The following is a 26,263-nucleotide window of genomic DNA, read 5'->3' as shown; positions in this document are numbered from 1 at the left end:
GAACATGCTACTTCCAACATACTTGGGACAGTAAGTTTAAGAGCTGCACCGGTGACTGTTCCTGTGTTAGGTGACAGTGGCCGTGTTCCGCCCCCAATTCGGATCCTCAATACAGAGAAGCTCTTTCAAGGTGGGATTCTTGAAGGCATGTTTCTGTACCAACCCTTTCATCAAAATGAAAGAAGAAAATGTGAGGAATCTGTTCAACTGTGGGAATCGATCAAACGGGATGGGACAAGCATACCAGGTGTTCTTTCACGCCGGGGCATCCATTACGTAAATATGCATGGCCTTTTGCATGTAGAACAAACAAAGAAGCCTGTATTACCCCATCTTTAGCCCCGAGGGGAGGGTGTGTAAAAAGGAAGTTGGATCACAATATGTAGCATTTTTCCAATACCTGTCGTGCACAGTGGAGGATGTATTGTAGCCTGAAAAAAAGTTACTTTTTAACCATGCTGAGAGATGTGTATGGTACTATTCTTTTGTGGTACTAGTGTACCCAACATTTTTCTGTAGTCGTTTATCTTATTGAGGGTAACAGGGTCCAGAGCCTATGGGCACGAGGCAGGGAACAACCCAGGATGAGATGAACTCATACACCCTTCACACTTATGGCCAATTTGGTAGTTAACCTTAGCGTGTTTTTAGACTGGGACAGGAAGCTGGAGTGCCCAGAGGAAACCCCACTACAGCACAGGGAGGATGTGCAGTCTCCACACACACACACACACACACAGCCATGGCTCTGACACAAACCCTGGTCCTAGAGGTGGGTTAGCAACGGTACTAACCACTGTCCCAACCCTGTCTATTATTTTCCAACACCGTTTAATCAGTATAGAGTCACGGAGAGCCAGGCCTAGGAAGTACGGAGAAAACTGGGGTGTTGTGCAATGGAATTCCGTTCTTACGCTATGGACGATTAAGAGATCAATTCATCTAGCTCTCATATTTTGAATTGTGGGAGGAAAGCCATATAAAATCAGGGTGAATTCCACAGACAAAGCCGGTGGCAACGCGGGAGGTGTGAGACCACCGTGTTACAGGGTCTTAATATAATATTCCTGGTTTTACACACAGCTCTCTGCGACAGTCCGTTCAAAGCGCGTGGTGACGTAATGGAGATTATTTCCGGCGACAGTCCAGTAGATGGCGCACAGCGGAAAGTCGCGCGTTGGAGACGATGCGTTACTTTTACCGAGTTTAACCCCAATCATGCGATTTGCGTGTGTGCTGCATGAGAACCATGCTCGTAAAAATGCTTTAGTCACAAAAGCACTGCACGAGGATCCTGTCTCTACGGTAACATCGACGAGATGCTGTACGATAATTAGCTGAGCCTGAGATACAGGTGAGTTTTTGCTAATGAAGGTAATATGATACCGTTATTGTGATGAGGCAATAATATATCAGCGTACTATCCCAAATACATCGATGCATCTTCCAGTTTATCATAAAGCATAGTGCGTTTTCTTGCTGCTTTGCATAGTAGTGCAATATATACTTCGCATTTGAAATACCAGATAATCGTCAGTGATTGTTAATTTGTAAAATCCATTGATGAAATGCAACATGGACTCTTCTGATGTGACATTTCTGATGTGGGGATCAGTTATATGATATGTGCGTTTAAAGACAAAATGTTATTTTTATTGGTGTCCATTCGGATAGTTTACCTGTTGTTTTGATTCATTCCGGACTGCGTTTGCCCATATTGATGTATTTTGGGGGTTAACGAGTGACTTGATGAGTACAGAACGTGCTTTATGGCATTGAATGGCCTTCGTGTACGTGTTTTCACAGTCACTTTGAAGTTTAACGCTTTTAGCGCACCACTGTGCCGGTCACTAATACGACCTACCGTAAGGAACTGTAATAAGCACTCATTCTTAGATGTCATTCATCTCTGCACCGTGATACGGTTATCTGGTGTGAGGCGTAGAATATATATACCCTTAACTATACTACGTGTCTTTCACAGATGATGATCTTAGTTTTCCTGCTGGGCGTTTTCTCTTGGAGTGAGTTTCATTTTCAGTCGTCTAAGATGTTTAAATAGCTGATGTGATGAATATTAATGCATGTTTACGCTTTTTTTGCATTAATTCTGCAATATTTCTGTTTTTTTGCCAGATTTCTCTTTGGCAGGTAAATTTCTAAAATATATTTTTTTAAATATTTTTGCGTTGATTACTGAGAAAGGTATGTTCTTCCTATTAAAATAATAATCATTATGAAAATAACCCTCTCTTTGTGTTGTAGTGTGGAATGAAGAAAAGCACGTTGTCTGCTCTGGGAAGGATTTTAACCTCCCCATCAAGTCTAGAGTCAGAATGGTCATGTTTATCCCCAGTTCTCCCCCTGGACCTACAAGAGTGGTACTGGACCACAACAAGGTGAGACTTGTGTGCTTCTCCTTCTCCTTTAACCAGAGTTAACTGGTTCCTCAGTTTTCATGTGACTCTGCGCTTAAATGTTCCCATGTGTGTTCAGGTGATGGATCCCAGGTATGGCTGGACAGTAGAAAAGATCTTGCAGGTAAAAGAGGTGACAGGGAAAGACCAGGGACTCTTTAAACTGAAGATGTCCTCGGGGTTTGTTTATAAGAAGATCTATCTCACTGTAGTAGGTAAGACATTCCTAAATATTATGTTACTTTTTTAAATGACATCTTCCAGGTTGTTTTGTCCTATAAATTACTAACAAAATTCAAATCTGAATGTACATTATCCAATTTTTATTGTTAGTTCTGTTTTCATTTCAATGTTCATTTTTTTCAATTTGTTTGCCATCATAAAGAATTATTATTATTACAAAAATCAACCAATGTGTACAAAAATGGTACAAAACAGTCCTGTGTTTTTTTTTTTTTTTTTTTACTCAGACTGCATCAAGAGCATCAGACGTTTCTATGGAGATGACTTGAAGATCGACATCTCCAGCGGTGGCACTTTGATGGAATTTTCCCCCAAATCCTCCCAATCAGTTTCCCAACCCACAACCTTGTGGAACAGCTCGGTCCCTTCGAAAGGCCAGCAGAGCAGGTGGAGTGTGAAGGCTGGACACTGGATTCTGGAAGGGCTGACTCAAGCAGACCAGGGGAATTACACTCTGAGAGATGTTAACAGGCAACTTCTGTCAACGGTCCATCTAATTGTTGAAGGTGAATGAGGGAAGAAATGATAGTTTTGCCTCTCATATACTATTCAGCTGAAGCCTTCTCTTACCGTTTTATTCTTCCTGCCTTTTCCTTGCAGAACATGGCTTCAGCTTTACCTACTTTACTGGTGACTCCTTGATCCTTCCACTCTTCCTTCCTTACTCCAAAGCCCATCTGTCGTTCATCCCCTCCTATTCCTCCCCTTCATACGTTTCCATCACCGACCGGCCTGCCGTCCTGCTCGTGCAAGGTGGCGAAGTCGTGGCCACCGCAGAGCAGTACAGGTGGCAGTTGATGCTGGCCCGAGTGGGTGAATCCCATGAGATTGTTATCGAGCAGCTGAGACTGGACAACACTGGTGTGTATGAGGTCCGAGACACGGAGGGCAACCTCGTCTCCTCCACGTGGCTGGAGGTCGTTAGTAAGTAACGACTCGTTCAGGCATCAGATGCATGCGGTATGTGTTGTGTGTTTTGCTAACATTTTAATTTATTGTGTTAGAATGCAGATCCTTCATCATACTGCTGTGAGTGGATGTGGCGTGGTCCTGAAACGTCATCAATACTACATATGTGCCTCACACCTCCAGAACCCCGCCCCTGTCCTCTGTGTGTGGAGTTTGCATATTCCCCCCCATCTCGCTTCTTTAAATTCCCCAAAGTGTGTGTTTCTTAGAGTGTGCGTGCCCTGTAATGATCTGGCATCCCATCCAGGCTGTACCTGTGTAAGCTGCATGCTGTCGATAGATGAAAGTCCTCACATATGTCTGTGCACTGTACTTCTCTGCACTGTACTTCTCTGCACTGTAAGCATCGTTTTTTTTTCTTCACTTTTTCTTCCTTCCCGTGCTTCTGCAGAAAAGCCGAAGTGGAGAGCGAACTTTAAGTCAGTGGCTGCTCCATTGTGCGGACTTGGCTTTATGGCTGTTATTGTTCTTCTTAAGAAGAAATACCCGTCGTGGAGCAGGCCGAGCAGAAACACTCAAAGAAATGCCAGCGTCACCCCTTTCGGCGCTCACCTGTACCGTGAGGTAAGGTGGCAGTTTGGCCAGGCCTGTGTTGACATCATGTCAAATTATGCATGTATTCTTGTGTTTATGTTGCTGGCAGAGACCTCCAGCTGGACCTGTGTGAGGAAATATGACTTATTTATACATCTCTATGTGGCTGATCTTCTCTTAGCTACTGGTATCACACATGAGAGTTTTGTTATCGATAACTTCATTCATCCTGCTTTTTATAGACCTACAGTTACCCCTTCACTCCCCAATTTCCCAGTCACCCCGTGTGGGACGGAGCACAGAATTCTGGGAATTGTGTCTCTCCAATGGCAGTAAGATTCATTTGACATTTTTGCCGCTTTCCTGTTTAATGTTTTTTTTTTAATTTCCCCTGTATCCTTACTTTTAGGACATCACTTCAGTAGCAAAAACTGCATGCACACCTTCAGCTGAAACAGAGGCACTGGTTGACAGGGGACAGACAGACCCTGCTAATAACATTCTGCAGACTCGGGTAGGTCTACACATATTGAACACAAGCACATACGTGTACCGCGTCGCATTTATGCATTAATCCCTGTTAATTCTTTGCAGGGGATGGAGGGAGAGAGGAAGGCATCCATCACTTTCCCACTGAGCTCCGACTGCTTGCGCTCCACTGAGCCCTACGTCCAGTTCCAGATTAAGAAAACGGGAAAGTCCACCCAAGGAAAGGAGTATCTTTCTGTACTGCCACTCAGCGCTAATACATCTGACTGCTGCAGTGTGTACACCTCTGACAAGCTGAGCTTCTCATAGAGGACAAGAAAGCCAGGACATGGAGAGCAAAGTCTTGGGATTTTGATTGGGTTCAGTGTGCACTGTTAGGCCGACATTTATGTATTTATTTGATGCTTTTGTCCAAAATGACTTACAAGTGAGAAAAGTCTGAGGGAGGACAATAGCCTGCAAACCTGGGGTAATTGGAGTTAAAGGCCTTGGAGTTAAAGGACCCAGAGGTGATGTGATTACCCCACTGGTCATGGGATTCAGCCCCACCACCTTCTGGACAAACACAGAAATCCCTAATTCACCAAGCTTCACACTGCCTCTACATGTTGTGGGGATGTTTGGGGGGAATAGGATCACATCACCGTCCAATATTCTATGATTTAAGTGTAATCTATCACAAATTGTAATATGGAAGTTTGACTCTTTGGTCTACATCTTGTGCACAGTTATTATCAACACTACCAAATGGCATAAGATATTTCAGTAACTGGGACATTCTCGCGTTTTTTGTTATATTAGTTTAAATTTTTTTTTTCTCTACACTGCAGAGGTTGCTGACAATCTCAGGATTTTACACCACCCAGGATTCTCTCTGCTACCTCTCTATCCTTGGGATTGCTGCATAGTGTAATATCAGTAATATGGTTACACAACTATTATTATGAGTGCCATTGATCTATGTGCATAGTCATAATTTAAAAATTGAAGATAACGTATACTAGGTGTACTGTGTACCATAATATTTTTGTTGCACACTGCGTTAAGACAAAGGGAAAATGGACAGGCAAACCATTTCTTATAGATAAGAAGCTATACTCCTGTGGGTAGGGAAGAAAATGTAGCCAGCAGAATTATATTTTACAACGATTTTCGGTTCATCTGTTGTTAATTTCCTCAAGCAGCAACATCTATATTACAGTCTCGAAAATTTTTATATGGTGGACGACAATATGATGCTTCCTCAAGGTTCTGACGTAAAGCGTTTTGGTGTCCTGTCGTAAAGTGAAATAAATGTGGAGGATCGAAATCCTTTCCTTTCAAGTGATTGTTATTAAATATACACCAATACACTGAGCTGCTCATATTGACCATCCGAAGCCCAAAACAAACGTTCCCGGTAAAAAAAAAAAAAAACCGAATTGAAAGTAAGGGGTGCGTTTGGAGGACCGATGCTATCCCGGCATGCAACGGATCTCAGCGGCGGCAACAACCTCGAGACAGACCGTGTGGCCGCGTTTGCATGCGTGCAGTTGAAAGGAATAAAACCAAATCTGAATAAAACCGGAAAAAATTAAGTGAATCACGCCGTACCCTGAGTAGGACAGAGAGGGTGTGGAGCGGAGTGTTTCAGCCGGCCAGGTCTTTTTCAAGCCCGTTCATAACTTGTGTTTTTCGCTCGCTAGTGGACGAGCGGCGGCTTTTGGCGGAGGATGTCTCTGGTTTGTGCAAGTAAGTTGAACGCGCGGTTTTGCTTTCTGTGTTGGATGGTGACGTTTGGTTTTATTCTCTAGTGTGTGTAAAATGACATTACTTTCCTGACTGTGTTTTAGTTTTCGAAGTAACATAAAAACAGCTTTACTTCTGAGTAGCGCTGGGTCAAGGCCCGTGATTCAACGCCTGCCTCCCCCCACAGTCTCCAATGAGGTGCCGGAGCACCCCTGCGTGTCCCCCGTGTCGAACCAGGTGTTCGAGCGGCGGCTCATCGAGAAGTACATCGCCGAAAACGGGGCCGACCCCATAACGGGCCAGCCGCTTTCTGAAGAGCAGCTCATCGACATTAAGGGTGAGATCGCAGTGCTACCCGGCAGCTGGACTCTGTTTTCTCAGGCGTATTGCACTGTGTGTCTATAACCAGGGCGCTCCGATCGTGCATTGTGTCGTATGCATAACGCGCTGAACCCTGTTCCCTTCTCAGTATCTCATCCCATCCGACCCAAGGCTCCATCTGCTACCAGCATTCCCGCTATCCTCAAAGCGCTGCAGGACGAGTGGGTCAGTGGCTCAAGCCGTTTTCTCCATAAACTCAGCCGTAACTACATGGCAATGTAGAGGACCCTATAGGAATTTTAGTAATTACTTGACATTTTTGACGCACCAAGGCACACAGTGCACAACAACAAAATGTGTTGTTAATTCAGTGCGCAGGGTACTTCAATGGTGCCTTGCTGGTTGGGGATTCGAACTCGCAATGTTTCAACTGCAAGTTCATGTCCCTAACCATTAAGCCACCACTGCCTAATACACAGTGTATCTGTAAATGTAAAGGTTCAAAATTGTAACACTGCATTTCCCTATGTGGCATTTTTTTTCTGTTTTTGGTTTGACAAGTATTTAAGTTTTACTCTTTCACTGCATGAAAGTTGTGTGTGTGTGTGTGTGTGTGTGTGTATGTGTGTATATATATATATATATATATATATATATATATATTTTATTTTTTATTTTTTTTTACATTGATTAAGCGGAGTAGCCTGCCACTCTGTATATCAGATCAATATCATTTCCTGAATGACAGGGAGGGAAGTGTAGTGCCTTTTATATACAAACTTTCCATGACTTTACGATGGGTAAATGACTTTAGCTATCAGTATATTATTCAATAAGTTATGTGTGAGATTCAAGACTTTATAATAAAATAGGCTTTGTGTGAATGATTTTGCCTAACTGTACGCTAATGTAAGTGTTCGAAGCATGTTTAAGGTAGGCTATAGGCTAGGCTGTGATGTTAGGCATTTTTGCCCTTTGACAGGTTTGTTGTAATGTAAGCCCATCGTAACCGGGGGAGAGGCTGTAGTTTTTTTTAATGCTGAATGGGTTGGTGAGGCCCCACCAGGACTTTCAAGCATTGATCCATATGGAAGCTGTTTCTGATCTCAACAGCTGTCTTGTCCGGCCTCTTTCAGGATGCCGTGATGCTCCACAGCTTCACTCTCCGGCAGCAGCTGCAGACGACCCGGCAGGAACTCTCTCACGCCCTCTACCAGCACGATGCTGCCTGCAGGGTGATAGCTCGCCTCACCAAGGAGGTCACTGCTGCCCGTGAAGGTGAGCAAAGGGCCTGTCCAGGGCATCCCCACCTACCCCCTTCCTTTGTCCTGGAACCAGCCAGGTCGTGCCCTTTTATTTGATCTGTAGTGACATGTGACCTTCCACAGCCTTGGCGACGCTGAAGCCTCAAGCCGGATTGGTCGTTCCCCAGGCTGTTCCGGCCTCCCAATTGGCAGTTGTGGTGAGTCTCAACTGAGCTGCCCAATCCAGCCTTTTTTTTTTAAACCATCGCCTTCACTGCTAAGAACCCCCCCCCCCTCAGTCAGAAATTATATCTTGCATCTTCTCTCAAACTTAGGGTGCAGGTGGAGAGCCAATGGAAGTTACTGAACAGGTCGGAATGACCCCAGAAATCGTACAGAAGGTAAGAATTTGTAGCTCCGTCCTGACAGATATACAGCCAAGCTGCCTTACAGGTGTACTTCCCTGCCAAAGGACATTGGCATTTCTAAAAATGTGCAAATAAATGAAGTTAAATATGCATCTCTGGTTTGATTTGTTTCGTGACACCACCACGTTTCTATAAACTGCAGTGTGATATTGGGAGCGTGTGTGTGTGTGTGTGTGTATAAAAATACATTTGGGAGGTGCCAGTAAGTCATTACCGTTCAATCCTCAGTTCCACCAGGGGTTTGGAACGCCAGGCCTCCTGGGCCGTGTTGTGTGCTGGTTTTCGATCCCGCTGAGCCCTTAACACAGATTTCCAAGGAGAGGCTGATTAGTGCCCCGCCTTTCAAAGCATGTTAATCTGAATGCATTAATAAGGCAGGCTTTTAGTGAATCAGCCTCCCTTTGAATGTGTGTCTGCAGTTCCCTGATACTTGGTAACTTGGTTCTAAGATGATGTTCATTTATTGGGTGTCAGGAGTCAGTTTTCACGTGCGCAATGATCAGATATATCAGCAAATGTTTTTAGGTCTGATTGAATATCATAATGTTTTTGCAGTTTAATGGGTGGTTTTGTTAATAAATCTTAAAGGAGTTTGCATTTCGGAGAGCGCAGTCCCTTTTCAATAGTGTGGTGAACATATTGCATGATTTACAGTTTTATCCTCCCTCTGTTTCCTAGCTGCAAGACAAAGCTACTGTGCTTACAACTGAAAGAAAGAAGGTAAGTTATTGCTTTATTGATTCGCTGACTGAATACTTAAATTGGGGGGGGGGGGTTATATTTGGGGTTCGAAAGGTCGTGTTCCTCTTTCACTCGCCTCCCCACACCTGCTAGTTTCACTCGCTGATGTTTTTGTCAGAGAGGGAAAACGGTCCCCGAAGAACTGGTCAGGGTTGAGGATCTCTCCAAATACCGTCAAGTGGCATCCCATGCTGTGAGTATGAGCTCCATGGCACCGCCTGTCCACACATCCGCCCTCATGCTGCATATGTGTGTCACATGACTTTGGTTTTTATGTTTTAAGGGTCTGCACAGTGCCAGTGTACCTGGAATCCTTGCTCTGGACTTGTGCTCCACAGATACCAATAAAGTGCTCACTGGTATGGCCATTTATCGCTGCCTCATGTTGCTATGGCAATACTGTGCCTCGTTGTGTGAGGGCGTCCCCTGCAGTATCCTTTGCTTTAAACACATTCTCTCTCTCTCTCTCTCTCTCTCTCTCTCTCTCTGCAGGTGGTGCGGATAAGAATGTGGTGGTGTTCGATAAACGAGAGGAGCAGATCGTGGCTACTCTGAAAGGCCACACGAAGAAGGTCACCTCTGTCATCTATCACCCCTCTCAGGTAGAGAAGACCGGCCGGCCCGCCGTCAGGCCGCAGGCTGTCTGCTCCGGTCTAACCCATAGTGCCTCCCTCTCTCCCATAGTCGGTGGTGTTTTCCGCTTCCCCGGACAGCACCATCCGCGTGTGGTCCGTATCCAGCGGCAACTGCGTCCAGGTTATTAAAGCTCATGAGGCGGGAGTGACTGGACTCTCTCTGCATGCCACTGGAGATTACCTGCTCAGCTCATCTGAGGATCAGGTATGATCTGCAGCACGAGATGCCTACCAGCATACAGCGGGCACCGTGAGGCGCCAAAGAGCGGCCTGTCCCTTCGAGGCTCCGTCTGCACGTTCGTCTCTCTGGGCTCGGATTCCCAGTGTACCTCTGCCACACCTCGGTTGACCTTTTATGATTTATTTCCTGCTATCCTGTTTTAGTATTGGGCATTCTCCGATATCCAGACGGGTCGGATCCTCACCAAGGTCACTGATGAGACTGCAGGCTGTGGTAAGCGACCCCTCCCCCCCACTTCAGAATTGGAGGAAAGAATGTGGGCGTATCTCATTTCTCCCCCTCACCTTGCGCCGCATCATGTCCCCCTCCCAGCTCTGACCTGTGCCCAGTTCCACCCCGATGGGCTCATCTTCGGAACCGGCACTGCTGACTCCCAGATCAAGATCTGGGATCTCAAGGAACGCACCAACGTGGCCAACTTCCCCGGACACTCTGGGCCGGTCACGGCTGTGGCCTTCTCCGAAAACGGTTACTACCTGGCCACAGGTGAGCGACTAACCTGTGGCCGTGTCAGCAGGTGCCTGGCCTGTGGTTTGCACGTCGAGCTAAACGCACTGCTGCATTTCACAGGGGCTCAGGACAGCTCTCTCAAACTGTGGGACTTGAGAAAACTGAAGAACTTCAAGACCATCACCCTTGACAGCAATTATGAGGTGAATTAATGGTGCTTTTGTCCGGACATCTGAAAACCCAATTATGTTTTGAGTAGAAGTAAAAAAAAATGTATTGAAAGGTGAAGGTACTTCAGCAATCTAGAAGGTTCCTACACTGAAGGATGTCTAGTTATGCAGTCAGTCGTCCAAAGGCAGGCTGTATAAACGAGGTCTTTGAAAACTACAAAAGAATCAAAATACTTAATTCTGGTCGCAATCAGATTTAAGTCAGATATAATGCTGATTTGAAGTTAGGTTGAGGGTTAGGTTAAACAGACTATTCTTTGTTTAATTTTCAACTGCAATGGAAAATGTACACGGCACAACTTGCAGCATCCTTATTTTTTTTTAACCCTGCTCAGGTGAAGTCGCTGGTCTTCGACCAGAGTGGCACGTACCTGGCTGTGGGAGGCTCTGACATACGAGTGTACGTCTGCAAACAGTGGTCCGAGGTCCTCAATTTCACCGGTGAGTTAGCCTGAAATGTCGCGGTCCTTGTACCTTTAAACTTCCACCTTACCTTTAAAACCAGCATACTGCTTCCGCCATGGTTATGACCTTCATGTGGAAACCGTCCCTGCATTTTATCTTCGATTCCAGAGCATTCAGGCCTGGTGACGGGCGTGGCCTTTGGGGAGCATGCTCAGTTCCTCACTTCAGCTGGGATGGACAGGAGCCTGAAGTTCTACAGCCTGTAAAAATGAAGATTGGATGGAGAGGACAAGAGTGGCATTTTAAATTGAGGGGTGGGGGAGGGGGGTTCTACAGTAGAGTAATAGTGCATATGAGGTGTGCTAGCAGATATGCTTCTGCTGCAAACCGAGCTCTCTTTCAGATTAGCTCGTAGCGCAGTGCTTACCAGTCCAGTCCAGTCCTCAGGGACTGACAGATGGTCCACATTTTTACCGGGAGCTGGGAGAGAGCTGAGATGTGGACTGGACTGTCTGTGGGTCCCCAAGGACTGGACTCGGAAACACTGCCGTAGTGCTTCGGAATTTCATACAACTCGGTCGTATCACATTTGCAGTTCTCTAACCCATAACTTGGATCTTAGATTATTTTTCCTCGCTGACTGTGTGTTGATGCCAGCAAGGGGCAACCGCTGTTTTGTTTCCTTCTGTTTAATCTGCATTTGCTGATTTCCCTCTTTATTTTTCTATTGTTTTTAATGCCAAGATAATTGCGTGACCCGAAACCCTTTAGTTATAGGCATGGTGTTCCTGTGTACCATCTTTTAATTGATATACCTTCTGTTCTGTCTTTTCCTTTCTGAAATGATAGCATATGCTGTATCACTTGTCTGATGGAATCTATTTTGTTTAAAATCGTGGAAGCATCTCTAAACCAATGGCATTTTAAATCTTGGTTCTGAATAAAGACGTGAATCTTACCTGTATGCCTCCGAGTGCTAATATGACGTGTTGGGGATAATTCAGAAACCTTAAGCGGGCGCTAATGTGCAATTAAAATGTATCGATAGAAAGGCCGTGGTGCGTACCTGGGATTGGATGGGATTGGAGGGGGGGGGGGGATCTCTTCGTATCCCGGACCGGCCACCGAGGTCACGTGGCCCACCGGGGTCACATGACTGCTTGAGGAAACGGGAAGTGCGATGCTCGCCGTTCCTTATCGGCGTCGGTTCTGCTTTCGGCTGTTCCAAACAGCTGTGCACCAGTCCAGGCTGTTGGTAGCCAGAAGGGCACCCTGCATTTTTTAAAGAATCGAAAATAAGGAGGGTAAGCAGAACCTCGTAAATATGTTATAATGACATGAGCTAAGTTACCATGCTGTTTGGAAACGTGTTTGTCTGATAAACTGCGAGGTGGTCATAAGTTTCGTTTTGTGTTCAGTTAAAAATCGTGCGATACGTTTTAATCTCGTATAACTGCAAGACCATTATGTTGTATGTTCAGTTATTAAATCGGCACAAATTCACGTTATGCAGTTTGATACATTTTGAAAGCTCGTTGGCTTGATTCGGAATCCTTTCCAGACCGCTTCGTGTAATAGATAGTAAATGGTCTTTATTTTTTTCGTCCCAGTTGTGGTGGTAGTGGGTAGTCACCAGAAAACAAGCCTTTATTTTGGTGAACTATAACTGCAACGTCGTCGTCCATCCATACCTATAATTAACAATACGCAGATAACTGCGTAAATTAAATCAGTGACTTCTCTTTGTATCGCACAGACGGGTAGCTGTTTTTGCTTATCTGTGTTTGCCAGAAGCACAAAACTGCTGATTTATTGGCAGATGTTTACAATTAGGCAATGCTAATGGTAGGGCTGTGATAGTACTTAGTAAAGATAGGCACTGCAGATTGTAATGATATATTTGTAATGTTACAAATCTTCCAAATGCGTAACTTGTTGCAATTCACGAAAATCGGAGTGTGGTAAATCTTTGAACTGACAGGACGCGTAGGTTTCTGTAAATTCAGTATTGTAAGTGACATGGTTTTGGATTCTGTTAACGGTTTACGATCAGCAGGGGTAAAGTAAAACATTTTTATTTAATCTGAAATTAAACGAATGCGTTATTTTTCTACAACGCATTGAAAACTCTTGGTCGGATTTCTACCTATAGGATGTGAAGGACTGTGGCTGGGTGTTTGGCACCGTAATCTGTCACCTGACTCATTGAGTCACCTTCTGGGAGTGACTCCTGCCTTTGATCTGATCGCTGTTTGCTGTTCTCAAATGTTCCCCTGTATAAAAATAGCTTTGGGGAAGAATGACAGAGAATCACATGCTAGTTTCTTTTAAATTCCACTTACCCATGAACTTACCTCAGTTTGTGTTTCCCTCCTTCAGGCTGCGATGGGAGCCCTGTTTCGAAGCGAGGAAGTTTGCCTAGTGCAGCTTTTCCTTCAGTCAGGGTCGGCGTACGACTGCGTCAGTGAGCTGGGAGAGTTGGGGCTGGTCGAATTCAGAGATGTAAGTTCAGAGTTTTACCCGACCAGAATAAATGCGTTCATCGCACCAAGTGTTGCTGCCCTGTTTTGATTTAACGTGAATTCTTCTCTGGTGTCTCAATTTTTCATCCACAGCTGAACCCAAACGTCAACGCTTTTCAGAGGAAGTTTGTTGGTGAGGTGAGACGATGCGAGGAGCTGGAGAAAACATTTTGTGAGTTGCTGGGATTCGGCGTCTAATTTTTAAAATCGACAATGCGTCTCACCGTAGCTATGAATGTAGCTTTTGCTGTATTTCATCGTATCCCTCTCTTGGCTACATGTTATGCGGCTTCCTGCAGCTTTCCTGGAGCAGGAAATCCACCGGTCGCTCTCGCCTCACCTGGAGGGAGGGCTGCCACCACCCTGTCCAATTCCCTCGGCCCCCCAACCCAAAGAACTGCTGACCATAGAGGAGGAGAGTGAAAGGCTGTCTAGAGAGTTAAGAGAGGTTGGAAAAGGGTGCTGAGAGTTCCGAAAATAGGGTTGGAGGTCACCCTCTGAGTCGAATGGTGGTTCAGTGTTTCTCCTTGTGCTGCTGCTGTGTGCTAGGTGTCCCGGAACCGAGACAGTCTCCAGGCCCAGCTGACCCAGCTCTGCCAGTACCGGGGGGTTCTGACTCAGACACACTCCCTCACTGCCATGCAGGTCAGCATCTATTCAGGTTTACTTGTTGTCTGACTTTCAGCAGAGTCTTACAAGGCCAATAGCAGTATCCACATTGCCAGAGCTCAGAAACACCATAGCATTACTATAGAATGGGAAGTAATAGCATAGAAATAGCTGCCCGAGTCATTATTAAGTCAGGTTAGGGAGCAATGTTAATCATTTGTAGCATTTGTGATGCTGTGGAAAGTTCTTGCATCTTAAATTCCAGTGTTGTTTCCCTAGGCTGAGTGCTTAAGGAAACTGAAGCTAAATATGATTTTGGTTTTGATTAGGAGGAACACGTCAAAACTTGTTTAAGAATCTGACTCGACTACATTAGCAAGCTGTAATGTTAGGGGGCTGTCTTGGTTGCCTTAGTGAGCACTTGATGAAAAATGAGCTTTTTCATCCTATTTATGATTCTAAATACTTGAGCGTTTGTTAATTTAGATACAGTAAATTGCACCATGCACTGCGTTTGAGCAATTAAATGTAATTCTAAGCATTCCTAATAGTTGTAACGCGTTTTACCTTAACGTTAAAGTGAGGATGCATGGATATCGCTGTGTTACTGCCGTTACCGGTTTCTGATAATCCTACTCTGGGTTTCTCAAACCGACTCCCAGGGGATTGGAACGGAGCGAAAATATGGGCCGTCTGGGGGTCCCTGAGGACTGGTTTGAGAAACACTGACCTAGCTGATATAAACCGGAGCTGAGATGCTGTCTAGATGGTGGAACCTTTTTTGTGCCATTCATCCATCCATTTTCTGCCGGTCATCTGGTGTTGGGTTGCGGGGGCAGTAGAGGGAGCCCAGACCTCCCTCTCACCAGGCAGCTCCTCCGGGGGAACACCCAGTCGTTCCCAGGCCAGCCGAGAGATATAATCTCTCTGGAGTGTCCTGGGTCTGCCTCGGGGCCCAAAACACCTCCCCAGGAAGCCGTCCAGGAGGCATCCTAGATAGATGCCCAAACTACCTCTACTGATGTGCCATGTGGTCAAATTAGCGTCTGTTACGGTTACCTTGGACTGGCTGCTACTGTGAAAAGCATGTTTAATAATGGCTTTTATTTCTCTGCATTGGGCAACTTGCTGTATGTTTTTAAGGCTCCACCACCCACCCTAGAGTCATCTGGCATTTTGGACAATAGACAAGATATTCGACTGAGGTAAGTCAGACCTCCACAAACCGTCGGCAATGATACTTTGTTATTCTTCAGTTTTCATTAATATATCTACTAATTTAATGGTGTATGTAGGGGTCGTGTTGATTTAGTTCTTAAAATATTCCCACAATGCATTACAGGTATATTGCAGCCTGGCGCCTTGTGGGAAATGTAGTCTTTGTTTCTTTAGACCTCCTTGGTTTTTTCAGTTTTGTAGCTGGTGTCGTCCATCCATGGAAAGTCCCAGCCTTCGAGCGGTTACTGTGGCGGGCTTGCCGTGGTTACATCATCGTGGAGTTCCAGGAGATGAATGAGAAAATGGAGATGCCTGATTCAGTAAGAAGATCGCATTTGTCTTTAATTTATTTTAGTGGTGAGATTTTACAATTGTTGCTGTTTTCATTTTCAGTTATTACTGTTTTTTTTTTTTTTTTTTTTCCCTCTAATCACAGGGGGAGATGGTGCAGTGGACAGTCTTCCTCATCTCTTATTGGGGAGATCAGATTGGTCAGAAAGTTAAGAAAATCAGTGATTGGTAAGCTTGCAGTTGATTGGTGTGTTCTAACTAGGCAAAAAACGTGATGTCACAAGCATTGTGACGGCTGCATTGTGGAACTGTTGTGGTGGGAATGGAGAATTATAGGCAGCAGTCCTGTGTATATGAACCACCTAGTGCTTTGGCTGAGTGTTTCACTTCATTTCCTTTTGTCCAAAATGCAGCTTCCATACCCAAACCTTTGCGTACCCAGAAAGCATGACTGAGAGGGAAGATGCCCTCCGTCGGCTGGAAGGCCGGATTCATGACATTAAAGCGGTATGAGATGGGAGATCAGGGTCGCTTACAAAATAAATATCAAGTATAAGTAAAGTACGTTGGATTTTATATCCAGATTGTATATCTGGTTTGGGCTTAGCTTAGTTTATCATCCAGGCTTTTTTTCTGAAACTATGCCAGTACTGCCTGCATTTTGTGAAATAGTATTTCTTTTTCTTAAGCCATTGTTTGGGCCAAGAAAGAATGGCATTGTGATGAGGGTGGCGCTCCAGCCAGCTCTGATGTTCTCCTACCCACACTCCACGCAGGTGCTCTCCCAGACGGAGCAGTACCTGCAGCAGCTGCTGGCGCGAGCCGTGGGGGTCCTGCCTCAATGGAAGGTCCAGGTCCAGAAATGCAAAGCGGTTCAGATGGTACTGAACCTCTGCAGCCCGTCTGTCACCGACAAGTGTCTGATCGCCGAGGCCTGGTGTCCCGTCAGCCAGCTGCCGGCCCTGCAGGGCGCCCTCAGGGAAGGCACGGTGAGAGGAGGAAGCGGGGAGGGCGAGTTCGTGGGTTTTGGAGGGGGGGGGGGGGTTGTATGTGGTGAGGTGGTCGAGGAGTGGAGGAAGATGGGGTGAGAATGAATAAGTAAAGGATAGAGGGATGTGGGAAGGGGAGGAGGTGTTAGAATGTCTGTCCACTCTTTCGAAACATTCAGGCCAACAGAGCAGGTGGAGGAAGTGAAAGGATGGTTCTCAAAGCTCTCGTGTACTGAAAGTCACATGGTTCACTGGCTTGCCCTCCCCCACCCCCACCCAGAGGAAGAGCGGTAGTGGCGTCGATTCCTTCTACAACCGCCTGCCCGCCTCCACCTCCCCCCCGACGCTCTTCACCACCAATTCCTTCACCGTTGGGTTCCAGAACATCGTCGACGCTTACGGGGTGGCCATGTACAGGGAGGTCAACCCAGGTATTTAAACTTGAAACTCACTCACTGTATATGACCGTGTTTTGTTGCTGGAAGGATTCCAGTTCACTCTCCTCCTAGCTCATTAGCCGGTTGTCAGTATGCGCCGAGGTGGATGAGTAAAGGCACTTATCGACTTATGACAAGGTCACGTACTGAACTACAGGTGCTGAAGGGTGCGCTACCACCACAACTTTCACTTTTCTTTCTTGCTATTTTTAAGCAATGGTGCAGTGCCAGCAAGCAGAAATAAGCACCGCAGACACTTTTTTGCTTGTGTACATAAGCCAACATCCAAATAATAAACAAAACTGCCAGACAGTGTTTTGTCGGGTGCGGCCATGTTGTTCTACCATGTGTTAAGTGGTTGACGTTCGAACGATGAATGAGCAAGTTAACGGGATGATGGTTTCATTTTGCGATTCTCTCTCCGCCCCCCCCCACCCCCCCCCCCCTGCCTTTTCCAGCGGTGTACACCATCATTACCTTCCCCTTCCTTTTCGCGGTCATGTTTGGGGATGTGGGTCACGGGTTGCTGATGGCTCTCGCCGCACTTTGGATGGTTCTGGAGGAGAAGGACCCCAAGCTGAGGAACAACACAAATGAGGTCTTTCCTGTTCTTCGGAGTTCGCAGGAGGGAGATCTTGGAGATGCTTTTTCATTTCTGACACTGTTTGCTCTTGCTGTCCTTGTGTTAAGATCTGGAGGATGATGTTTGGGGGGAGATACATGATCCTTCTGATGGGTCTGTTCTCCATCTACACCGGCGCCATCTACAACGAGTGCTTCAGTCGAGCCCTCAGCCCCTTCGCGTCCGGCTGGCACATCCAGCCCATGATGCAGCACTATAACTGGAGGTGCTGCGGCCTCGTGTCCATCCACCAGTCATGCGTGACCATCACTTTAATCTCACGACACACATTTATTTCGCTTTTCTCTAAAGAGAAAATCAGTGCGTGGAGTAGCAGGTACATTAATCAGCAGGTCCCAGACACCAGGGCTGCCAACTTTCACACATCTGGTGCGACACTCATGCTCAAGCAAGAAATCTTGTTCGTGGGAGTTTTACTTGCATAAAAATGTTCTAAGGGCAGAACAAAAAACGATTGGTTCTATCTGAACCAATCATATTGTAGAGGAGCTGGGTCCAAGCAACTAGAGGTGGGACCAACCACATCACATGTCTTAGTTCTGTCTCTAGTTGCTTGGACCCACCTCCACAATCTGATTGGTTATCTCTCTGAACCAATCATTTTTCGTTCTACCCTCAGAACATTTTTGTGCAAATAAATTAGCTCCATCAGAAGCATTGGGGTAGTTCGCAAACCCGACGTGCTATTTACAAGGTAATAAAACTCCTTGCATACGTGTAAATGAGTGTGCAAACTCGTCTCGAATTGAAAATCTCACACCAGCCAGCTGATAAAAGTTGACAACCCTGAGACACAATCACCAAAGTGCAACTCTAGTGCTTTGTAGCCAATATGCTTCATTGCCCTGCAATGTGATGTTACCATACACCATGTTACAAACAAAACATGTTACAAAAGTGCTTGTTAAAGGATTGACCCCATGTCCCTGTCCAGGATAACAGGTTTGATGATGATGAAGATTTAGGAAAAGGAACTAAAGGAATACTGCTAACTTTGTAATACATTACATATGCATTTATATGCAAGCAGTAAAATGCATTAATATTAAAATGAGGCAGTTGTGTTGAATTTATGAAAGTGTGTGAATTTAAGTGTACGAGCATAGAGTGGCTCCATGTCGTGTCTGTGGTTGTGCATTACAGATTCAGTGATTTACAAGATCAATCTACAAGGGAATAGCCTGCTGATTTAAACGCATTCAAAATGCCACTGAGATGGATTTTTGACATTCTGGTACCTGGATTGATTAGCTTACGAACCGGATACCCCTCTCTCTTATAGTAAGAAAACACTGCAACAGAACCAATATCTCACACTGGATCCTAACGTCACAGGAGTCTTCCAGGGTCCTTATCCATTTGGCATTGACCCGGTATGCAAATGTCCTTTCTTAATGTTTTTTTTAAAAAAAACATGAAATATAAATGAAAATATGAAACATGGTCTTCTAGATCTGGGGGATGGCCAATAATCACCTGACGTTCCTCAACTCCTACAAGATGAAGATGTCGGTGATCATCGGAGTCATCCACATGACCTTCGGAGTTTGCCTGTCCTTCTTCAACTACAAGTTAGTCAGTCTAGCTTCCATGTCAGATTTTTAGTTCCTGTATTTATTTCTGCTTAAAAGCTAATGGGTGTGTGTGTCTCTGTCTGACAGGCACTTTGGGAAGATAAGCAGCATGTTCTTGGTCCTCATCCCGGAGCTCACCTTTATGCTCTGCTTGTTTGGGTACCTGGTCTTCATGGTGGTCTTTAAGTGGATCACCTACGGGCCAATGGACTCCAATCGAGCCCCTAGCATCCTTATCCACTTCATAGATATGTTCCTTTTTTCTGGCAACAAGGATAATCCTGACCTATACCAGGGGCAGGTGAGAGCATATATATTCTCAAAAGGTGTTTTTTTTTTTTTCCCGCTACCATTAGAGTATATTGACCTGAGGTTGATTGGGTGTGTTTATAATAAAGAAGGAAAATACAGTATCGATTTGCGCCCAGATTTCATCCCGGAAGAGAGGACTTAAGTCAATCTGGACATTGATGAATTATTATTGGGGAGAGATGAAATATACTGTAGAACATGAGATACATGGTGGGTTTATTTTGGTTCTTGCTGGATGCCACATACGTGGTAAAATATGTCTGCTAATATCCACTATGTCTGCATCAGACAAGTCTCGGTTTATTTTTTTAGGCTATTATGGGACACGAGTACAATTGAACGTTACTCTAAGATCGGCAAATCGATAGGTTACTGTACATGCATGTCCAACTCTTGTCATTTTCTCTGGGGGAAAAAAAAAAGTAATCTCTTATTTTCTTGTCTAGCCGATAGTCCAGAAGGTTCTTGTGATCTTGGCGCTGATTTCAGTTCCAGTTTTATTATTGGGAAAACCAATCCATCTTTACTGTACGCACAAGGAAAGGCAACACAGAACAGTAAGTGCTGGTATTGAGCAAATGTATTCCTAGCAATTTAACACGTCTAAACCAACCTGACTTGACCATTTCAAATATCTGTGTCTTTTGGCATGATTGTCTGTCTTAGGAAGACCAGAGGCCATTAATAATAGACAGCAATTCCATCAATAGCATACAAGGGGACCTGGAAGCTGGACAACAGGATGAGGAAGAGGTGAGAGGATGAGTTTAAATGATCTGACTGGTGGTAGACTGAGGAAACCAAGTGAGAAGTTCTGCTCTCAAATCTCTACTTTCTGTAAGGAAGAATGAGTTGTCAACAGTTGCATTTATTTGTTTACAATGATTTGGATTAATGTGAGTAGGTCTGAGCAATTAAACCTGTCATGTTTGGATGTTGAAAAGAAAATACAATGTTGAGGAAATATGAATGGACATGGTATGGATCTGCCTTCTGTTTTTCTTTTCCCTCCTCATTATGCTCCAGGAGTTCGACATGCCAAATGTGTTCATGCACCAGGCCATCCATACAATCGAGTACTGTCTCGGGTGCATCTCTAATACTGCCTCTTATCTGAGGCTGTGGGCCCTCAGCCTTGCACATGCACGTGAGTATCCAAGGCAACAGCCCACCAACCTCTGTCCACTTGCTTGCAAATTCTCCTTTGTGGACCTACCTTGTTCAGGGTTCATACACTTTTGAACAATAAATTTCCATGACTTTTTTTCACGACTGCTCCAGGATTTCAAGCTAAATTTCCAAGATTGGATTCGAAGAGTTTTTTTTTTTTTGCGATCATCATCATCACATTACATCATTACTACATGCACTTTCTGTAGAGTAACCAGCTGCTCTGACCTTGCATTCACCCTTTGGATATGGATGCACCTTCCATTGCATATAACTTTACAGACATGCATGTTGCTCCTCTCTCTGGCTCAGACACACTATTAAGAAAGTTGCATAGTTCAATTTCCAAATCTGGTCTAATAATCGTGAGCCAAACGATTATTAACCCCCCAAGACTATCTGTTCTAGCTGTCAGATGGTTATGAATTCATTTCTTATTATTGCAAATGTAAGTAACAATAATTAGTGCATTGTACAATTTAAAAGACAGCATTCCGGTCTCACCTTGCCGTTGTACATTGTGGTTGGGTCATTATTTGTGTTTGTTCTTTAGCATAAGAGCTTCCTTTCCACACCATATTGTGATGTGGGCCTGTGTTTTGGTTCCCCCCCCCCCCCCCCCAGAGCTGTCCGAGGTGCTGTGGTCCATGGTGATGCATATGTCCTTCTCCTCAAAGAGTTACGTGGGCTCTGTGACCATGGCTGTGATTTTCGCTTTTTTCGCCGTATTGACGGTCTCCATCCTATTGGTCATGGAGGGGCTCTCGGCCTTCCTGCACGCCCTCCGTCTGCACTGGTGAGAGAGGCTGAACACTTGATTATACAATATAATATAATAGAATAGCATTAGCATGGCTAAAAGTTTAAGTTGGCGCATGGGTGTGTCATGGACCAAACTGATGCACTATGATTGGAGGATCAGAAACCAATCAGATAGCTAGAGACCCCCTTTTTTTAATAGTGTCTGTTTCAGGTTAGTTTTAGCGGCACCTTCCTTTATGAAACCCAGACATTCTTTTTAGCTGTGTTAGAAATTTGTGATCCTGAAATTGACAAAGCTCCTTTTTTTTCAGGGTGGAATTTCAGAACAAGTTCTACAGTGGAACAGGCTATAAGCTCTGTCCTTTTGATTTTACACCCATTATTAATGCTTCTTTACCAAATTAATGGTTATCCATTTAAATTCAGTAGTTTTTTTTTTTTTTTTGAATTTATGGATTAAGTGCCACCTTCAGCCAAATTTGACTTTTTTTTTTGTCTTTTGTAAAATCAACTTTTGTACTCTTCAAATGGTATAACAAGAATATAATTCTACTTAGATTATTTTAATTATTTTATGGAAGTATATGCTAAGATAGAGCTATGCAGTCCTAGTCATCTAGGTCATAGTTCTGTGGGTTTTAAAGTTTCCTGTCAATTATCAACTGAATTGTCAACAACGGAAACATCACAAAGTAATAAACTAACACAACCATTAAGGAACCAAGAGGACGCACAACCCTGTACATCTTGGAGCTGTCAGGGAGTTGACATTACTTCTGGAAGACCTGAAATTTACATTGTACGGTTTACATGTTTGAGTGGAATTGACATTAAACACAGTAATACCACAATGTGATGTTTTTTCACTATGGAGTTTTTGTGTGAAGTATGTCTGACTTTGGAAAATATTGATTTTTTTTTGCCAGCTTTATCGGATCCACAGATTGAGTCGTCAAAACAAGTACAGTGTGGTACCTCGACCTACGAATAGTCCTGTTCACGAACAAATCGGATTACGAACCAGAGGTTCAATTTTTTTTTTTGTACCGGTTCACAAGCCGTGTTTCGGGCTGCAAACACACAAACGTCCCCTAAAAGCGCCGCAAGGAACCCCCTAAAACATGAAGAAGTGTACAGTATTCCCAAAAACGCTTGTGGAATGTATAAAAAAATATCGTAGGTGTATGTACTATATCTCTTCAGGGGTCGAATATCTGGGGGAAAAAAATAGAGAGAACGTTCTGTTATAGCGGTACCTTTCCGTGATAAACATGTTTGTGATGGTATTTAAAAAGTCTATATTCGTGGTCACAGAAAAAAATAAAACAATTGGGGAAAATAGTGTTTCTGAGGTTTCAATGAATTATTTGTATTTACATTATTTTAAATGTGAAAAATTGATTCAGGTCGCGAACTTTTCGGGTCCCGAACTGAGTCCTCGAACAAATGAAGTTCCTGAGCGAAGGTACTACAGTACGTTAATTCTAGGATACTTGCACTGCTCTGGAGTAATCAGTGGGTTGAAATCAGACTGAACGAATTCCATTTCGGTTTAATGATGGAAGTACTTCTGGGGGTCATGGTTGGCAGCACTCTTTGATGAGGTGGACTGGGTTCAAAAATTGGACCTGGGCACTGGGGTCCCCCAAAGTAAATTTTGCCGGGGAAAGGGGGGCACAATAACTGTTCTCGGCTCAGATACCCATCGGCCCGCCAGGAAAATATCCGCCATGCCAAATGTCATTCAGTGATTATAACATAACTGTTATTTACGCCCATTTATTGTTCACTTTCCAGCCAAAGAAATTGGTTGACGTCAAATTATATTAGATATACTGACATTTATATACCAGTGGGTGGCGAAAGTGGTCAGATCGACTCAAATGAATAACATGAAATATGACTTACCTAAGCAAATAAATCATTTCAGTGACCACTTAATCAAATATTGTTTACTTAACCTTAAAATTCTAGGTCCCCCACACACGTATTATAAGGGATTATGTTTTCCATCGCTGGTTGCTAAGACTACGGTGAGAAACGCGATTTAAATACATGGTACAGCACACCGGAAGCGGAAATAGATGCGCGTGCGTCATGAAACATGGCGCTGCCCTTGTAAATGTAGCGAAGCGCGTTTGTACTCTAGAATGTCACTTAAGCGCCTCGTTTTGTCTTATCGCTTTAGGATATCGCTAAATTTATAATAAATTATATAATCATATTATATTCAACCATGGAGGCGATGTTGGGGGGTGTGTGGCGTAGCGTTCGTGTGCTGTTGGGTCAAATACAAAGGCAAGCACTGAGCCCAGCGTTCAGCAACACAATTAACCGACCCTTTACGAAATCGGGTAAGTTTACCAGGTATCAGCATGGTAGGCAATCTTATCTGCTTGATTTAGGCTGTTAACCAGTTATAAAAGAATGCGTGTATTGCTGTCGACTGGAAATCTGAGTATTGCAAACAGTTGCCGACACAATTCCTTACTCCCCAGCGCGCTGCATGAATCAGGCTGCCTCTCAGCTTCAGCCCCAATCGGACCGAAATGACAGCGAAGATATAAGCAAGGAATTTGTCAACAGGAATCCCCGAAATCTGGAACAGATGGCTTTAGCGGTAAAGGACAGAGGCTGGGGGACTGTGTGGCCATCAAATCAGTACTACCACAGGTACGAATTATCCTTGCGGTTTTGTAGTAACAGCAACGCTGCTTCCCACTTAATAGAGGGGTGCTTTCTGTGAAATTGGCTGAACTTAAAGAGAAAAGACTGTTGATTCAGAATGTAGTTGAATGGTTTATGGTGGACGTGTTCAAAACACAGATGTTGAGAGGTGATGTAAATGACACTAAGCCGAGAGAGATGCTGTTGTTGTAGATTAAACTGCTTGAAGAGAGCCACCTTTTCTGCAGTGTTTAAGATTACATTAAGGCTGCTTATATGCTTGTCAGTAGCTCCTATAATTCTTAAGGTCTTTGGCTTTGGATGTAAGTTTAACCATAAAATAGGGCCCTGTAAGACAAACACTCCACATATCAAGTTTAAGAACTGGATAAAGTGTATACCGTAGTATTATGAGCTTCTCCTTAAATGTGCGAGTTCTTGTTTCACCCATGTCCCGCAGTGTGATTGAAATAGCATTTTTGCCAATTTTTTTTCTTACATTTCTTAAAATTGACAATGATCAGACATGTTAAAATTGGAATATTCACAGCCGTACTTGAACTTAAAAACTCCACTGCTCTGAGAAACGCTCTGTATGTGTGGACATCCAAAATAATCAAGTTGTCCATTTTTAACTCTTCTCGACAAAACAGTTCACATCTGTTTGGGAAGGGTTTTGTCAGAATGGCATTTTTATGGTATTTTATTGATTACGATTGGCCGTCACCCTGCCTGTCAGCCCCTCTGTTGTATAGTTCATAGTCTGTAAGGGGCCCGGCGTACAATCCTGTGCTAATCAGTGTGATCATTTTGCACGTTTTCTCTCCTAGGCTGGTATTCACACGCTCTCAGAACTACATCACAGCAGAAATCTTCACCCCTCACTCCTCCTCTCCAGTGCTCTCTTGCTCCACAAAAGAATGGGCCCTGAAACGGGAGCTGGCCTCCACCCGCTCAGTGGCAGCGAGCCAGGCGGTGGCTGAGGTTCTGGCCCAACGCTGCCGCGAGGCTGGCCTCCTCAGGCTCATCTTCAGGGTCGTCCCCTGGACTTTCCGCTCAGAATCTGTGAGTCCTGTGCCGGTTCTCGGGCTGAAAACGTGGCAGGGTGAGGCTCTGTGGTTTTGCGCCCAGAAGGTCGCAGGTTCAAATCCTTATGGCTGACTGGTTGATGTCACTATTGAACCCTTGACTAAGGCCCTTAATCCCTGCTACAGTGCTGCATGGGTTCGGGTCCTCACAGGTGCCCGACGGGTAAACCTAGAAGTTGAGAAGGAATGAGAGAAAAGTGTCACTAAACTTTTATTTGTGCGTACGAGTGTAGGTGAGAATTAATAGGTGGACCGCAGTTCTATATGGCAAACGTGTATTAAAAATAAGTAGACTACAATCTTACGTATTTTTTTTTGTTAATGTAAAACACACTTGCAGGTACCCAAACCTGTGCAGGACTCTGATCCCTGTTGCTTTCAGGACTAACTACTCCTGCTCCCTGACCCTCACATGCACGTAGCTTTGGATAAAAGCATCTGCCTCTACTTATTTCTAAAAAGCAGATTCAGCTTGTATGGATTAGGGGGAAAGTCAGAAATACTTTTTATTACACATTTCCTTAACAGGCAGGACAAACGCAAAAAAAATAAATAAAATGTGATCCTTGACCTGATAACATTACGGACTACAGATTTATGAAATTCCAAAGATTCTGGCAGTGGTGTGCGTTCCTGAAATGCGTTTCTCCCTGTATGTTTATCTCAGGTGAAAACGTTCAGACTGGCCATGAAAGAAGGAGGGATCAAACTCTGCGAACCACGAAGGAAATACGTCGGCTGAGAACCAGAGGTGGTTCATGGGTTCCACCATGGGTTCCACCATGGGTTCCACCATGGGTCTCACTGGATAAATGTCCCATTGCTGATCACTGTGCACGTTATATGTTGCTTTGAATAAAATGTGTAAGATCTGCCTCAGAACATAAGCTGTGTTCACATTACTAG

General features: G+C 44.5%; 4 protein-coding genes across 5 annotated transcripts; all 4 read left to right on the top strand.

The window, feature by feature from the left end:
- The first annotated feature begins 75 nt into the window (after positions 1-75).
- LOC125704685 (uncharacterized) lies at positions 76-5,975 on the top strand. Of its 2 annotated transcripts, XM_048970614.1 has the most exons (11): positions 76-1,354; positions 1,985-2,024; positions 2,137-2,151; positions 2,266-2,399; positions 2,497-2,632; positions 2,888-3,166; positions 3,261-3,584; positions 4,021-4,193; positions 4,406-4,495; positions 4,573-4,677; positions 4,758-5,975. In XM_048970614.1, exons 2-11 carry the CDS (start codon positions 1,985-1,987, stop codon positions 4,959-4,961), a joined length of 1,500 nt encoding a protein of 499 aa, XP_048826571.1. In that variant the 5' UTR covers positions 76-1,354; the 3' UTR covers positions 4,962-5,975. The 2 variants fall into 2 exon arrangements, with proteins under 2 accessions (XP_048826571.1, XP_048826572.1); XM_048970615.1 differs by lacking the exon at positions 4,406-4,495.
- Positions 5,976-6,132: 157 nt separating this feature from the next.
- On the top strand, positions 6,133-12,033 carry prpf19 (pre-mRNA processing factor 19). The gene is made up of 16 exons (XM_048970605.1): positions 6,133-6,383; positions 6,568-6,717; positions 6,850-6,926; positions 7,838-7,979; positions 8,090-8,163; positions 8,281-8,346; positions 9,052-9,093; positions 9,233-9,307; positions 9,398-9,473; positions 9,607-9,716; positions 9,799-9,954; positions 10,134-10,203; positions 10,303-10,476; positions 10,561-10,643; positions 11,006-11,111; positions 11,244-12,033. Exons 1-16 carry the CDS (start codon positions 6,365-6,367, stop codon positions 11,339-11,341), a joined length of 1,518 nt encoding a protein of 505 aa, XP_048826562.1. The 5' UTR covers positions 6,133-6,364; the 3' UTR covers positions 11,342-12,033.
- Positions 12,034-12,141: 108 nt separating this feature from the next.
- On the top strand, positions 12,142-22,453 carry LOC125704667 (V-type proton ATPase 116 kDa subunit a 3-like). The gene is made up of 21 exons (XM_048970584.1): positions 12,142-12,379; positions 13,455-13,577; positions 13,691-13,769; positions 13,897-14,045; positions 14,147-14,242; positions 15,350-15,411; positions 15,618-15,744; positions 15,861-15,943; positions 16,129-16,222; positions 16,492-16,704; positions 16,985-17,135; positions 17,600-17,739; positions 17,832-17,989; positions 19,067-19,157; positions 19,237-19,355; positions 19,446-19,659; positions 20,117-20,227; positions 20,337-20,423; positions 20,697-20,817; positions 21,465-21,636; positions 21,914-22,453. Exons 2-21 carry the CDS (start codon positions 13,461-13,463, stop codon positions 22,005-22,007), a joined length of 2,478 nt encoding a protein of 825 aa, XP_048826541.1. The 5' UTR covers positions 12,142-12,379; positions 13,455-13,460; the 3' UTR covers positions 22,008-22,453.
- Positions 22,454-23,684: 1,231 nt separating this feature from the next.
- Positions 23,685-26,244, top strand: mrpl18 (mitochondrial ribosomal protein L18). The gene is made up of 4 exons (XM_048970677.1): positions 23,685-23,956; positions 24,101-24,275; positions 25,100-25,334; positions 26,025-26,244. Exons 1-4 carry the CDS (start codon positions 23,839-23,841, stop codon positions 26,097-26,099), a joined length of 603 nt encoding a protein of 200 aa, XP_048826634.1. The 5' UTR covers positions 23,685-23,838; the 3' UTR covers positions 26,100-26,244.
- Positions 26,245-26,263: the final 19 nt, after the last annotated feature.

Source organism: Brienomyrus brachyistius, chromosome 12, assembly GCF_023856365.1.
Source record: "Brienomyrus brachyistius isolate T26 chromosome 12, BBRACH_0.4, whole genome shotgun sequence".
Lineage (NCBI taxonomy): Eukaryota > Metazoa > Chordata > Actinopteri > Osteoglossiformes > Mormyridae > Brienomyrus > Brienomyrus brachyistius.
Note: the sequence above shows the minus strand (reverse complement) of the source record. Positions and strands in the feature narration are given on the sequence as shown.

Bases quoted from the DNA above. Each gene is read 5' to 3' on its own strand.
- LOC125704667 (XM_048970584.1), top strand. From the start codon at position 13,461: ATGGGAGCCCTGTTTCGAAGCGAGGAAGTTTGCCTAGTGCAGCTTTTC. The intron at 13,578-13,690 runs GTAAGTTCAGAG...TTTCATCCACAG, and splicing joins GGCTGGTCGAATTCAGAGAT to CTGAACCCAAACGTCAACGC. The intron at 20,818-21,464 runs GTGAGTATCCAA...CCCCCCCCCCAG, and splicing joins CCTCAGCCTTGCACATGCAC to AGCTGTCCGAGGTGCTGTGG.
- mrpl18 (XM_048970677.1), top strand. From the start codon at position 23,839: ATGGAGGCGATGTTGGGGGGTGTGTGGCGTAGCGTTCGTGTGCTGTTG. The intron at 23,957-24,100 runs GTAAGTTTACCA...CTTACTCCCCAG, and splicing joins CCGACCCTTTACGAAATCGG to CGCGCTGCATGAATCAGGCT. The intron at 25,335-26,024 runs GTGAGTCCTGTG...TGTTTATCTCAG, and splicing joins GGACTTTCCGCTCAGAATCT to GTGAAAACGTTCAGACTGGC.
- prpf19 (XM_048970605.1), top strand. The intron at 6,718-6,849 runs GTGAGATCGCAG...TTCCCTTCTCAG, and splicing joins GCAGCTCATCGACATTAAGG to TATCTCATCCCATCCGACCC. The intron at 10,644-11,005 runs GTGAATTAATGG...AACCCTGCTCAG, and splicing joins CCCTTGACAGCAATTATGAG to GTGAAGTCGCTGGTCTTCGA.
- LOC125704685 (XM_048970614.1), top strand. From the start codon at position 1,985: ATGATGATCTTAGTTTTCCTGCTGGGCGTTTTCTCTTGGA. The intron at 3,167-3,260 runs GTGAATGAGGGA...TTTTCCTTGCAG, and splicing joins GGTCCATCTAATTGTTGAAG to AACATGGCTTCAGCTTTACC. The intron at 4,496-4,572 runs GTAAGATTCATT...CCTTACTTTTAG, and splicing joins ATTGTGTCTCTCCAATGGCA to GACATCACTTCAGTAGCAAA.